At 34.4% G+C, this 15,686-nt stretch overlaps 1 protein-coding gene across 2 annotated transcripts in view; it reads right to left on the reverse strand.

Annotated features, from left to right (window-relative positions):
* Positions 1-15,686, reverse strand: part of LOC6048201 (orexin receptor type 2) — a 227,297-nt gene that overhangs the window by 11,133 nt on the left and 200,478 nt on the right. For both annotated transcript variants that reach the window (XM_038253430.1, XM_038253431.1), the window contains exons 9-11: positions 13,641-13,747; positions 13,242-13,392; positions 3,510-3,622 (exon numbers count right to left, since the gene is read on the reverse strand). In XM_038253430.1, coding sequence (XP_038109358.1) covers positions 3,510-3,622; positions 13,242-13,392; positions 13,641-13,747 — 371 coding nt within the window. The remainder of the gene's footprint in view (positions 1-3,509; positions 3,623-13,241; positions 13,393-13,640; positions 13,748-15,686) is intronic.

The raw sequence follows: 15,686 nt of genomic DNA on the forward strand, positions 1-15,686 counted from the left end.
TTTCTGGGTTTGTCGGTTTTGTTGCTCCTCTCTTGAATACTGGGGACAGATTATGACGCTATTCTGGGAAAGACTTTTATTGCGTATGTCATGTTTGCGAAACCTCCGGCGAGGGTTTCCTTGAAATAAATTCGTGGCGGTGAAATGATCGCTTCAATTTTTGGAATTTTGGTTACAGAAAAATCTTTAAATAACTCTTTAAATTTAACTTTTTGTATAATTGAATCATGTTCAGCAGCGATATAAAATCAGGTCAGTTAAGTGTAAAAACAACGATATTCTTGGAAAAATATAATTGAATTTCCAAAGTTGCTGGAAAACTTGTTGCAAAACAATTATCTCGCACACTTCAACCGTTGAATTAAACTCAAAACCCTCAAGCTAGACAAACAACTCCGGAGGCCAGCTCTCAACCGTTGGCAAATAGAAAGTTTTAATCCGACATGATTCACCCCCAATCACGTCCCGGGCATCAATCACACAAAGGTGAGCTGTCCCCGGGGGGAGGTGGCTCGTGGTAGTAGTAACTGTTTCATCTTCCCCACCGGGCCAAACTCCGGTGACCAGGTGCTTTGTTTGCGGGTATCAGATTTGGCCACGCGCCACCATTTCCGGGCCCTTTTGTTGCTCCTTCGCTATACCAATTTCGGCAAAACCCTTGGCCTTCATGGTTCTTAGGATTAGCAGACAAAATTTTAAGAAATATTATTAGGAGTAATTTCATGAGTTACGCAAATATATTTACTGTTTAATTGAAATGTTTGTATACAAGACGCTGAATAATTTAATTATTTATTTTATTTGTAATAAACCGCTAATGTTTGAACTCACGATATCTGGCCAATTATTGTTTCGATATTCACTGTTGAGAAATAGTAGTTTATGAAACATGTTGCAAAAAGAAGATTTTTTCAGCGCGAGTCGTCCAACGTCCAACGAGGTTCACCGAGTTGGATATATACGACGAGTGCTGAAAAAAATCAAGTTTTGCAACGAGTTCCATACAACATTTTTTGCAATTATAAGTCAAATGTATTTTGTGATTTAACCGTTTAAATCAAAATGATGTTGAAAAGTATAACTTTTCGAAACAAGTGCTAAAAAGTTCAACTTTTCAGCACTGATTTTGAAAAGTGTTATTATTCGATACTGTTATTTTTGGTTCAGACAAGTAGGCTTTTTCATCGTTCAAGAATGACAGGAAAAGTAAGTAGTTTCACGACGGAATTGCTAAAATATTGTTTTGTGAAATTTTAGGCTTATAACACTTATTTGCGACATTTTAAAATTGAATATTGAACGTTTTAATATCACAGATGTGCATCAAGGGTTAGCTAGATAACATAACCCTATTTTCGGGACCAAGAGTCGAGATAATGTCGGGACATTCGACAGGCGTTGACTTTCGGGTGAGGTGGCTTTGTTGTTGGGGAAGGTCAACGTGGCGGCGGAGGTTCGTGTTTCCCGGTAATCATCATCAATTATTTATTTCCGGCGCCCGGCCGGCTAGTTAGCGCGGTGGCTGGATTTTAGTGGGAAATATCAACACGTGCGGAAATCAGAGGCTTCTTCCAACTCCAACTTCTGCGTATTTTGGGAGCCACCCTGGTTTGAACCATGTTTTGGTGGTTGAATATAATTTGTTGCTCATTGGGTGCGTGTGGCCAGATTAGAAAGTCTGCTGCAGCCAAAATTTGGAATAGAATTTTGACACGCAATTTCCTGCCTATCAAACCACATTATTTTCTGTTTTGCAGTGGAAATTACTCTCCGCTGACTCGATTCATTGGTATGTAGTAGGATGTAACAAAATTGACTTTTTGGCGGGCATTCAGGGGCTGGTTCCGGTGGGCATACCACAGAAAATCTGTGTCTGTGGGCATACTGAGCTCAAATCCAAAAAATTAGCTTGATTGGAAGTAACAGGAGCTGGCTTCAATGCTAAACGCATTGGTGGCCAAAGTGCCTCAAAAGTAGACATTTTTGAAAAAAAAAACGTATTTTTACGGGTTAATTTTCATTAAAAATTGAAGGGCGGAGAGCCAGCTCCTGTTACTTCCAATCAATCATTTTTGTTACACTCTAGTTGTAGTTATGCATTTTTATTATTTGTTTATTTACTAGTTCACGGAAACATTGATAACACTCAAAATTAATATTAATTGAAATAGATTAAAAGTTAAATTCAGCATTTATTCACTTCAGATATTTGCCAGTGATACTGTGAAAACTTTGTATCTCCAAAACATCATAAAATCAATACATTACATATTACAAATATGGTAAAATTGAATCTATTCGATACTCTAAATTTGAATTAGCGAAACTATTGATTATTGAACTAAATATGATTCTGTGAACAGTGTCATTTTGGAACAATTATAGGGTCATACTTGAGTGCAGTAATCAAAATCAGGTATAGAAAAAAGGATTAAATTTTCTGAACAGCTTTTATCAAACACTTATCCAAACCTCGGCTTAAAGAGATTTTGAATAATCGAATTGTGCTAGAAAAGCTTTAACATAATTCATGTCGCACATTTCCACACCTAAAGGAAGATAAGCCAATCATCGTACAGCAACGATAAAAAGCGCAAAAATTTCCCAAGCCAGCGCCGAGTAATTGATGGGGACGCATCATGATTGATGATGATTGCGAGCAGGCACGATTTTGCCCGATGGTAAATCTTTCACCCATTTCAAAGCCCTTTGTTCGGGAAGCTTTCAAGCTCTGCAGTGGACCTGCATGCGTTGTTAAAGCTAACACTCGGGCATACGCAGTTGTGTGTGTGCTATAAATAAATCATTATTAAATCGAATGCGTGTGCGTGCGCTTATATGACACCCATCGGTGGTATTTGTTATTGTTGTTTTGGTCTCAAATTGGATTTCAATGCGGTGACATTAAAAGGCAATCTATCAAAATGGCAGTAATCGATATGGTTTGCGGTTAAGTCCTCGAAAGAAGAAACATTTAAAGAGCGCACTTTGGAGATATAAAATGAAACATTCTATAAATTTGCAATGTATCATAGATCATAGCAGATCTAGAATTCTAATCTATGAGCAACATGAATTCCACGGTATGGATAAGCAAATTCTAACGTAACGTGGTTGTAAATTAATGCTTTCGTCTGTACAGGAACATATTGAGTCCTGTAAGAGGAACTGCATCTCCATAAAATTCTATAGTAAAATGTATGCTATGCAACGTCGGATCACAGACAAACAGAAGTAAATCTCTTTTAAAATTTATCATTCAGAAGTTTAACGGTCAATTTGAATGTTCCGAAACTTACGCGTGTGACACTTCCTTTAAACAAAAAGCGCGTGAAATTGTCGCACATTTCGTGTAATGCCAACTAGATGGCTGTAATGACAGGTGTCAAACGAATTTTTGATCAATTTATTCTACGATTGCATGTCTGTTTGTCTGTAACCAGCTCTTGTAGAGAGGCTAGATTTACTACACATCCTACATGGATTGGATTGGCCATCAGGATACTTACCGCTCATAAAATTATAAATCACAGGATTGACAGCACTGTTGGCGTAGCAGAGCCAGTGGGAGAACAGTGACAGTACCGCCACGATGTCACTCTGGCCGATGTCGAACGTGTATCTGTGGTGGTTGGTTCCGTTGGTTGGCGTCGTCCCACGTGGAATGTTCAAACATGTGGATGGAAATAGAGGGAAAAGCAGAAAGTCGGACACGTTTTACGTTAGTTGGGCTTCGAACTGTATGTGATGTGGTCTACATCTGGCAATGTGAGGAAGAGACATTGTTGGGTTGAGTAATAAATTTCGTAATGGGATATATTGGAGTGGCAGTTGTGCGTGGGGGGCCGGATATCTGATTGAAGCTGTAATCAAATAGCAATATTTTTATCAACGAGGATGCAATAAATCAATGGAACTATTTTCCATTATGGAAATGAATTTATGGCTGCAACGGTTGAATGATTCAAGTCATTCAAAGTTTGGTATGTTTACGCCGCATGTATGGCTGTAATTTTGATCCTGGAAAGATCGTATTTCACCATTTCATTCGAAGATTTCTAGATTTTTTTTGGATATTTTTGGGTGCCAGAGCAGTTTTATTTTATCACGCGAATTCCGGAGAATCTTAAATATATTTTCAGCTTTATTTTCAGAAGGTTTTTAAAGGCGTAAATTGCTCATACAGTGGACTCTCATTTTATCGATATTGAAGGGTCCATCGAGAGCAGGAGTCAAATTATAGTCAAATTATAGAAAAATCAAATCAAATTATAGAAAAATCAAAGCAATCTAATTGAAGAGACTAAAAAATTTATTAAAACATGGAGCAATACTGATATCGAGAAAATCGACAGCCAGAGAGTCAAATTTTGAAGCTTTAAAAATATTTTTTATTGAAAAGATCAGCGAATTTCACGAAAATGTATTTTTTTCAATAACAATCGTACCAACAGTTGTCGAGATGCTCGGGCAGACGGTAATAACAAAATTCATGCCATTTCAATAACAAATACTGTTAAAATAACAGAAAGTGTTATGGAATCTTCTTGAAAAATCCAGTTTTGCATAAGAGATTAATAACAGTTTATGTTATCACAACAAAATTTGTTATTGGTCTGATATTGGTTGAAAGCCAAAACAACTTTAGAATAACATTTTATATTATGGAAGAATATCTCAAAATGTTATTGGGAAGATCGGATTAGTTGTCAAAATAACAAAAAATAATAACAAAGATTTGTTCGAAGAATAACTAAAAATGATATCAATCTGTTATCGCAATAACAATCCAATAACAAAAAAATCATAACGACGAATAACAAATTTTGTTATAAATTACGTAAAATATTATTGGCCTAGTGTTTTCAAATATCAAAAAATGTTATTCTCAAATTATTTTCGTCTGCTCGGGTGTTGGTCAGATTTTCAACTGACAGGCTAATTAAATGACACTGAGATATACTAATTTTCATCAATTCGATTAATTTTGTGAGCCTGTATCTCGGAAACTAATTATTTATCAGTCTCAGAGAGATAATTGTTGGAATATTTAGCATAGCTTTCATTTTTCAGGGGTTGCTTTTCTTCATAAAGTATTTAAAAAGCACGAAATAAATAACTCCAGAATATAATAACCTAAAAGTGACATAAACTTCAAAACGGTGCACTTTATCTAAAATTCGATAAATTACTCTTTGATTTAAAAAGCTTTAAATTTTTTTTCTAAAAAATCTATAATTAAAAAAAATATTTCAGGAATTCTACATTTAGTAATAAAAGGTAAAAAAATCGTTTTTTCCGTTCACCTATTTTTTCCGAATGTCCTTATCATATCCTACAATTTTGCCGAGGACACCAAATCGATCAGAAAATCTTTTCCCATTTTGTATGACCAGACCCCCGAAATTGGAAAATGCGGAAAAACTAATGATGCAAACTCTTTCGACATAGGGAATGGATGGATGGCAAAAATCAAGAGACCTACTCAAGTAAATCAATCCACTTGGTGCCTTACTTACTTTACCCTCCAGTAGAATTTTATTGTTCAAAGCCATGATATGGTTCAGTTTGGGTATTGCTATAACTATTTCTATTTTGTAAAATTTCCAATTGTGAAAATGACATGTTCCAATTTCAGATTCATCTCCAGGATTTTGAACAAGTCATATTCCCCAAAGGGAGGATCCCCCGTCGTCATCTCAAACATTTCCGCAAGGGGTTGTTCAGCGCTCGTACAGTTTCAATTATTGACTGTTTGCATACATTCCGACTGATTTCACCTCCCCAGAAGCCATTACGGGGAAGGGATTTTCCCTCATCCAAACCATGGTATCAGGAGGAAACCACATGCAGTCAGCCCGTCCCCATAATCATTGTTACGAACGATCATGTGCGGCTTGGGATTTCTTTCTGCGAGCAGAGATTTCCCGATAATCCGTATCGCTCTCTCTCGGAAAGGGTGTTGCTGGTTGGGTTGGTTTGTTGGAGGTAAATGAAGGTATTATTTTAAATACTTTTCTTTTGTCGGGATTGTGGCTTTTCCCGCTACGAAAAGGTTCAAAAGGGGAGCTTTTGAACGGATTTCGATTCAATTTATCGCTAGATTTGAAAGCCGTTGTAGGGAAACGATTCCTCATTCTTGAAATAAATTCTATTTTTAGTCTCCAAAAAAGTGCTTCTCTATTAAAAATTGATGTTTAATGCTTAAAACTTCAAGAAAGTATTTCAATCCCAAGCTTTCCAAAACCCAATTCCAAGGTCGAAGCATCCCAAATTATCTTAGCCCCCCACCCTTCGGCTAGGATTCCCATCTAATGTGCTTCGGATCTGCACAGCATAAAGAGCTTTATCTGCTCGCCTTTTCGTGCACTTATATCGTCATCATCTTTTCAGCTATTCATTCGGGACGATTTAGGTTGGGTTTTGCGAGGGAGCTTTCTGGAACGACCATCAACTTTTCCGAACACCCCAAAAAAGGAAGCCCCCAGAGGATATCGGGCGGGGTAAGAACTCAATTTTCCTCGCCAGGGGTGTTGGCTTTTAAATCAAATTCATCTCTTCATTGTTATTGAGGGTGCCCCCACTCGCTCGAGAGAAACTTTGGCACTGCTGTTACGCTGGGAGGTGTTGAGTTTTTGGGAGGGTAAATAGTTGGGATTTTGGGTTAGGATCGTTTTGTGTACTTTTGAGGAATGCTGGACTTGGAATTGAAAGGGTCATTGTTGGGAGAGAACTGACTAGGGTATAACTGTGTAAAACGGTTGGATGAATCATTTATTATCAATGGTGAATGAAAGTAGAACAAAAACAAAACGTTTCAGGCATTGAGTTTCAAAACAAAAGTTTTTCATTGTATGTAACACTTTCGCTGTGTCAAAAAGTACAAACCAGAAACGTTTCAATTAAGTGATCCTAAAAGTGTCAAAAGTGTCAAAAGTGTCAAAAGGGTCAGAAGTGTCAAAAGTGTCAAAAGTGTCAAAAGTGTCAAAAGTGTCAAAAGTGTCAAAAGTGTCAAAAGTGTCAAAAGTGTCAAAAGTGTCAAAAGTGTCAAAATTTACAAAATTTACAAAATTTACAAAATTTACAAAATTTACAAAATTACAAAATTTACAAAATTTACAAAATTTACAAAATTTACAAAATTTACAAAATTTACAAAATTTACAAAATTGACAAAATTTACAAAATTGACAAAATTGACAAAATTGACAAAATTGACAAAATTGACAAAATTGACAAAATTGACAAAATTGACAAAATTGACAAAATTGACAAAATTGACAAAATTGACAAAATTGACAAAATTGACAAAATTGACAAAATTGACAAAATTGACAAAATTTACAAAATTGACAAAATTTACAAAATTTACAAAATTTACAAAATTTACAAAATTTACAAAATTTACAAAATTTACAAAATTTACAAAATTTACAAAATTTACAAAATTTACAAAATTTACAAAATTTACAAAATTTACAAAATTTACAAAATTTACAAAATTTACAAAATTTACAAAATTTACAAAATTTACAAAATTTACAAAATTTACAAAATTTACAAAATTTACAAAATTTACAAAATTTACAAAATTTACAAAATTTACAAAATTTACAAAATTTACAAAATTTACAAAATTTACAAAATTTACAAAATTTACAAAATTTACAAAATTTACAAAATTTACAAAATTTACAAAATTTACAAAATTTACAAAATTTACAAAATTTACAAAATTTACAAAATTTACAAAATTTACAAAATTTACAAAATTTACAAAATTTACAAAATTTACAAAATTTACAAAATTTACAAAATTTACAAAATTTACAAAATTTACAAAATTTACAAAATGTACAAAATTTACAAAATTTACAAAATTTACAAAATTTACAAAATTTACAAAATTTACAAAATTTACAAAATTTACAAAATTTACAAAATTTACAAAATTTACAAAATTTACAAAATTTACAAAATTTACAAAATTTACAAAATTTACAAAATTTACAAAATTTACAAAATTTACAAAATTTACAAAATTTACAAAATTTACAAAATTTACAAAATTTACAAAATTTACAAAATTTACAAAATTTACAAAATTTACAAAATTTACAAAATTTACAAAATTGACAAAATTGACAAAATTGACAAAATTGACAAAATTGACAAAATTGACAAAATTGACAAAATTGACAAAATTGACAAAATTGACAAAATTGACAAAATTGACAAAATTGACAAAATTGACAAAATTGACAAAATTGACAAAATTGACAAAATTGACAAAATTGACAAAATTGACAAAATTGACAAAATTGACAAAATTGACAAAATTGACAAAATTGACAAAATTGACAAAATTGACAAAATTGACAAAATTGACAAAATTGACAAAATTGACAAAATTGACAAAATTGACAAAATTGACAAAATTGACAAAATTGACAAAATTGACAAAATTGACAAAATTGACAAAATTGACAAAATTGACAAAATTGACAAAATTGACAAAATTGACAAAATTGACAAAATTGACAAAATTGACAAAATTGACAAAATTGACAAAATTGACAAAATTGACAAAATTGACAAAATTGACAAAATTGACAAAATTGACAGAATTGACAAAATTTACAAAATTGACAAAATTGACAAAATTAACAAAATTGACAAAATTGACAAAATTGACAAAATTGACAAAATTGACAAAAGTGACAAAATTGACAAAATTGACAAAATTGACAAAATCGACAAAATTGACAAAATTGACAAAATTGACAAAATTGACAAAATTGACAAAATTGAAAAAATTGAAAAAATTGACAAAATTGACAAAATCGACAAAATTGACAAAATTGACAAAATTGACAAAATTGAAAAAATTGAAAAAATTGACAAAATTGACAAAATTGACAAAATTGACAAAATTGACAAAATTGACAAAATTGACAAAATTGACAAAATTGACAAAATTGACAAAATTGACAAAATTGTCAAAATTGACAAAATTGACAAAATTGACAAAATTGACAAAATTGACAAAATTGACAAAATTGACAAAATTGACAAAATTGACAAAATTGACAAAATTGACAAAATTGACAAAATTGACAAAATTGACAAAATTGACAAAATTGACAAAATTGACAAAATTGACAAAATTGACAAAATTGACAAAATTGACAAAATTGACAAAATTGACAAAATTGACAAAATTGACAAAATTGACAAAATTGACAAAATTGACAAAATTGACAAAATTGACAAAATTGACAAAATTGACAAAATTAACAAAATTGACAAAATTGACAAAATTGACAAAATTGACAAAATTGACAAAATTAACAAAATTGACAAAATTGACAAAATTGACAAAATTGACAAAATTGACAAAATTGACAAAAAATTGAATTGATGTTAGCGTTTTTTTTCAATATTGATTTTTAACCTTACTGTATTGAAGAGTTTGGTCAAACCCAAAAAATGGTTAAATTTTTCGTCGAGTTAAGTAATATGTAAAGAAAATTTTAAGTAACACTGAAACTAAGGACATTTATTTAGTTTATGCAGTTTTATTTGCAAAAGTTTAGGCCAAAGTTTATGAAAACGATTGTTTTTCGTAACACTCAAGTATCACTTCAGTTTGTTCAAATAGCATTAATTTGTGTTGAATGAACAGTGACTTATAATGAACAATACAATGCTCAGATATTCCCGGGAATCATGGGATTATTTTCTCATTCCCCGAGAAAGTTCAAACCCAGGAAAATTGAAAGTCCTAACTTAGCATCATATCAACTGTAAATAATCAACTTGATATTGAGCAACACTTCAATCCCTTAGAATCATCTTCATCAATTTGTCCGCTTACATGCTAAAACAAACTCGCCTGCACGACAACACATCCTGACTTTTCGACTTTTACCCTCTTCCGTGTCTTGCAGGAAACCCAAGAATCTAATCCCTTTCGATTGGCTCCAAAAAATGACAACTTCCAGACGTAAACAGCTCCAGTAAGGGAAGAGGGCAACAAACTTTTGTGTGCTTTTCCTTGTTCAGAAAAAAGGCACATTTTTGCTTCCACTTTTTCGCTGAATTACCTCTCGTTCGCTCACTTATGCAAAGCTGGGAAATCCCTCGACTTTTGCTAGAACGATGTTCAGCAACGACGTCAAAGTCTTGGGAAAATGATATGCAAAGACCAGTTTTGAAGCTTGCTTTAAAGTTTCGTAGGTCGTAGAAGGAAGTTTTGTTGATTTTGAATATTGAGTTTGATATGATTTTTTCAATTGTAATTTTAATAGCTGTGTTTTTAGTTTTGAAAAATACCGTTTCCAAAAGATGTCTATGAGTCTGTCTGATTCCTGGAAAAAAACTTTTCAATTTTGATGTTTTCAACAGTCTGTATGCAGCGTCCCACGACATAAAGCTGTACCAAATTTCGCTCCAATTAACGTTCGGCCAAACTTTGCCAAGCTTTTCACGAGGGTCTGACAAGTGATACTTTGTTCGAGACATAATTTGCACTCGGGCAATAGTTGTTGCAGCAGGACCATCAACTTTCAAAGTTTATCTAGTCACGTCCAGCTGCAGCAGCAGCTCCATTCGAGGACATTTGGTCCAAAACGCCACCCTCAGGTGTTTCGCCGAACTGATGGCGTGGAAAATCCACCATCATCCCGTATTCTCGGTAAAACCTCGCCGGTAAAAAAAACTATTAGGTTCCATCTGTGGCTGCTATTTCTATTTAAAATTTTCTCCTTTTCACTGACTCCGAGAACGGTGGAAATTCCTTTGCGAAGGGAGGTGCGCGTGGTATTGCTGGGAAAATATGAAAACCTTGCTCGAAGGGGGCCATTGTTCCCTTTTGTTTTACAGCGAATGTGGACGGGAGGTAACAACTATTCAAAACTCTTGGAGGATTTTCAGGGAACAAAGTGCTGCAAATAGCAGCTTAGAGGGGGTGTTGTCCCAGCAAAAACACGAAAAACATGTTATTTTGAAACAAAAATGTTTTCGTCAACGGGATTCGATTGCTGAACCTTCGACTTGGAAAACCAGTTTCGCTTTTACTTGTGACATAATAAAAACACAAATTTCTTTGATTTTGTTTTTCAAATAATCTATAATTACTACGAAAATTAGCCACTCTCCCCTATCCCTGCAGATAAACAACGTTTGCATCCACCATATCCACACTCTCTGTCGGAGTCTGCTGGAAAACATGAGGTAAACAGCCGCTATAAGTACACACGAACGACACTACGCGAAGGGAAAGTGGCAAAATGCATGGTAATAATTTTCTTCCGGGCTTTTTTACGGTTTAGTGAATGTTTCTTGCACTCTTTTTTGTTTCTTTCCCCTCCCTCCCTGGATTTCTAGGCGTATAATCCCCGTGAAGTAGTAAACGGTACGACTGCTGCTGGATGGCGTTAAATTTCCGTTGAGAATGGGAGCAAAAAAAAAAATATATATATATACGGTCGTTGGAAGCTTTTACCTGTGAATGGTTCTGGGCTGCATTCCAACCTTATTTTTCCCCCCCTTGCATTTGAGGATAATCTGGGAGCAGATTTCCTGCTTAACGTGTAAGCTTTTAATGCAGACTATTGCCTTGGAGTTTCAATTTCCGGCTGCATGTTGGGATTACTTTTAGAACATTTTAGAACTAGTTAGAATTTTGAAGTATTCCTTATATTCTTTAGTTAATGATGGATGCTTTCCTCATAAAATTAATTGCAAAGGCTTCTTGTGTGTATATGATTGCGCCTTAACGCATGTGAAATTAGCGTAAATAGAGTTTCCCATATTTCAGCTGGAGGTCGCAAGTAAAAGGTGATTCAACCGTTTTTTTTGCTTGTACTAAATTCTTTTCTTGTGTACAACTTTCAAATCACTCAACCAACCTTAATAATTTTTAATAGGGACTTATGGAACCCATGGAACCCTGTAGGTCAAATCTGGCATGAATCCATTCAGTCAATTACGAGATATTTTGAGTGAAATTGTTTTTCTACGTCAACCCCACACACAGACATTTGCTCAAAGTTTGACGCTGAGTCGTAATATTTATGTTGCTTATGCTTAAAAATATGTTCATTTTCGATAGGTTTAGGTTATTTGCTCAGTGAGGAAGGCAAAAATCTTTCAAAAAATAAAAAAATAAAAAAAAATTGGGGATTGTGTTCTTCAAATGATCGATTATTATTATTTTTAGAATTGGAATATTTCATGTATTTCAAAATTCCAGCTTCTGGAGTTTCTTCTAGAACAATGTTTCTTACAAAATTTTGCAAAAGTGAATTAATTTTATTTATTATTTCGTACACAGCAAAAAATCCGATGGTAAAATCGCATGCCAAAGCATGCACATCACCTTCGTCAAAATAAACACTAAATATTACACACTGCATGTAATTTTTTTGCAAACACAAAAAAAAGTTGCAACCGACGGGATTCAAACCCAGCGCCAACAGTAAGGACTGGCGCCTTAGCCAACTCGGCCATCAGACCGAAGAGCTGAAAGGATAAACGCATATATGAGCTTGACATTTCGGTCAAGTAGGTTTCGCATACTGATGGGCTACATGTTTCAGGGTGTAAATTGCATAAAATAATGCAATATTTATTTTACACCCAGGCCTTTTACACGCAGCTGGATTACTACTTTTTTAGCTGTGTAAGTGAGAGAGTGATTGAGTAAATTAAAGAGTGAGTTCGTTATTATGAGATAGACTAAGGTATACGTGGAATATAAGTGAGTGTGTGAATCAGTGAATGAGTTAGTGAGTGAGTTGGTGTATTATTGAATGAGCCAGAGATTGGGTGAAGGTGAATGAGAAATTGAGTCAGTGGATCGGTGATTAAGTGAGCGGACCATGAGTGAGTCAGTGAGTTAGTAATTAAGTGAGTTAAGTGAGTTTGTTTTTGAGAAGGATTTAAGAAATGTTGTCCCAGGTTTTTGTCCCCACCGCCCATCAAAAAGCCCCAAAACAATCATTTGATCAAAAAATCTTTGCAAATTTTGAATTTTGGGACCACAGATCGGAAAAAAGACCTTAGGAAAAAAAAATTTCTCGATCAACAAATTTTACATGACTTTCATTACTGTTGATAAATTTAAGCTATTTTTTTTAAAGACAACTCTGGCAATATAAACTCAGAAAGAAATTTGTAACATTGTTATCTTTGACATGAGATGAACATACTTTACTAAAACTAGCACCAAAACTCACCTAGCCACGTTCAGCATGTGCACCGGGAAGTAGCACCCGGCAAACATGAGCACCACGGCCACCAACATTTTGGCCGCTTTCCGGCGGGCCCTCAGCTGGCCCATGGTGCTGGTGTTGCCCACGCAGTTCAGCGTCGTCCGTGTACCGTGAACTGCAAAGATGAAACAAAACAAGAATGAAAGGGAAAGCTTTGAAAAGGCAATCAGAAATAATTTCGAGCTTCCCAGAACCGACCGGCAAACTAATTAGAACTGGGAATAGCGCCGCGGCGACTAGTGGGGAACTTCGCCGGTTTCCAAAATAGAGTTTCCATTCCGAGAAGTGGCAAAATCGGACAGGTGAATGGAATGGAATGACCGGGCTTTGAAACCGGATGTAGCCGGTGTGTCTGCTACTTACGTCCACATGGCTGCGTCCGGGACTCCCGATGGCCGGGGATGGTGTCGGACCGCCAGAGCACCCGTACGATCTGGAAGTACGCCACGGTCATGAATAGAAGTGGCAGCCTGGAATAAGAGACAAAAAAGGGAAGCGAAATGAAAATAGAATCAGTGGAGCGGTGAAAGGTGAGTTGATGCGGACTAGGAGCCGCTACTGTTTTTGGGGGCGATCGTGGAATCAGGTTTGTATTTGACAAAAGAAATAAAATGTGCACAAATAATATCATTAACCAGATAATTTTTTAAAATAATTAGAACAATAGGTACGTTATAAATAAACTTTTCTGGTGGAAGGGATAGAACAACTTTTTAACTGTTTTTTAATGAAGCAAGAAAGATAGTTGTTTAAATTTTGGGTTTATTTCTAATGGATGAAAGCGTAAATTAATTTATTTCAACATTTCTCTTGAATTTTATTTTAACATCTTATTGTTCACAAAGATAAGTTTATTTTTCTGTATAAAATTACCCTTTGTACGACCCCAAAGGTTTTAAAATTATTTTTAAAAAGAAAAACTTCTTTGACAGAAAGTATCCTACTTGACAGCTCGTTCCAAGGGGCGATAGTTGATCCATCGAAAAATGCTGTCTTGTTTATTTATTTTTTATTGCATGGAAATAAAAAAAAATATTATACTGATTTTAAGCATGTTTTTTTACCGTTTTACATAAAAATTTACATAGGACTTCAGGACCCTATTTGACACTATTTCACAGAATACAAACAAATTTGAAATTTTAATCAGAAATAAAGCAAAATTCATGTAGTCAAGGTATGTTTGACGAATAAATACATAAAAAATGTCAAGATGGACGATTTTCGTCTATGCATGAAATCAATAATAAAAAAAGAAACATTTCTATAAAACATTAAAAACTATTTTCTATAAATTTCAAGAGAAACTTTAATTTCTAAACATTTGATAGTGTGTATGAACTTCGCGTAAAAGGGGTGTCAAACTAAAAACTGGGTCACGCTTGACAACAGTTGGTGTCAAACCATCGGGGTTTGGAATGGAAGGATTTTTTAAGTGCTGTCAGAAAGATTTAAACCCACCCTCATTCACAGTGCTAGCCAAAAATTGAAAACTCCGTCACTGAGCACCCTTTTCCCATCTAGGGGAAATATTCCCATTTTAAGCCTAATAAACGGTCGTGTTTGAATGATAATCTGGAGTGTTCCTTGAAATTTACTAAAACAAAGTACACCAACGAGTAGAGCAACTTTTAGAGAACATTTCTGTTTATTTTCACTTTTACTAAAAGTTATTATTTTCCTTCTACACGCATTTAAAAATAATATTTCCCAAATGCTTTCTAATCAGTCGAGTGCATTGGGCCACGCCCATTTTCCTATTTTCAGCTTCGTTCTGTTTTCTTACAGCGCTTTTTTTGGGTCTGATTAGTGCTGCCAAAATTGATGAAATTTTAAGCAAACACTCACGAAAAGTAGCATTTATAGATGACATTTCCTGGCATCACTGGCTCACTCCAACAGGCGCTGCTGGTGGTGTTGGTAGCCACCCTTTGTTCGCTTCTCGCTCGGTTTTCTTCCGCCTTCGATTGGAATGGGTCGTCGAAATTCAAACGTCAAAAGACTTGGCGCGTTTGTTTTTTTGATGGCGCTTGCTAGTTATTTACATGATTCGGGATTATTTTTCAAGTGAGTGATTAACTAATGTGCAAAAGATCATGTTGCCGGTAGTTGGAAGCAATTTTATATCTTAAGCGCTTTGAAAACGTTAGCGCAAGTGAAAAGATATTTTTAGCGACTTTTGTTATGCAGTACACCTCTCATCCTGCGTGTGGATGTGTGTGCCACCTAAATTATGAGAAATGGTCTCGCAAAATAGAAATTATAATCAAGAGTGCATTAGTAAATGGCATAAATTTCCGTGATTACTTGAGGCGGTGCTGCTGCTGGTAAATTTAAAGCCTAAATAGTATTTTTGGAGCTGTGTAGGTGTTTGATTAGAAAGGGTATATTTCCCCTATTTTCGCCCAA

This window comes from Culex quinquefasciatus, chromosome 2 (genome assembly GCF_015732765.1).
Source record: "Culex quinquefasciatus strain JHB chromosome 2, VPISU_Cqui_1.0_pri_paternal, whole genome shotgun sequence".
Taxonomy (NCBI): domain Eukaryota; kingdom Metazoa; phylum Arthropoda; class Insecta; order Diptera; family Culicidae; genus Culex; species Culex quinquefasciatus.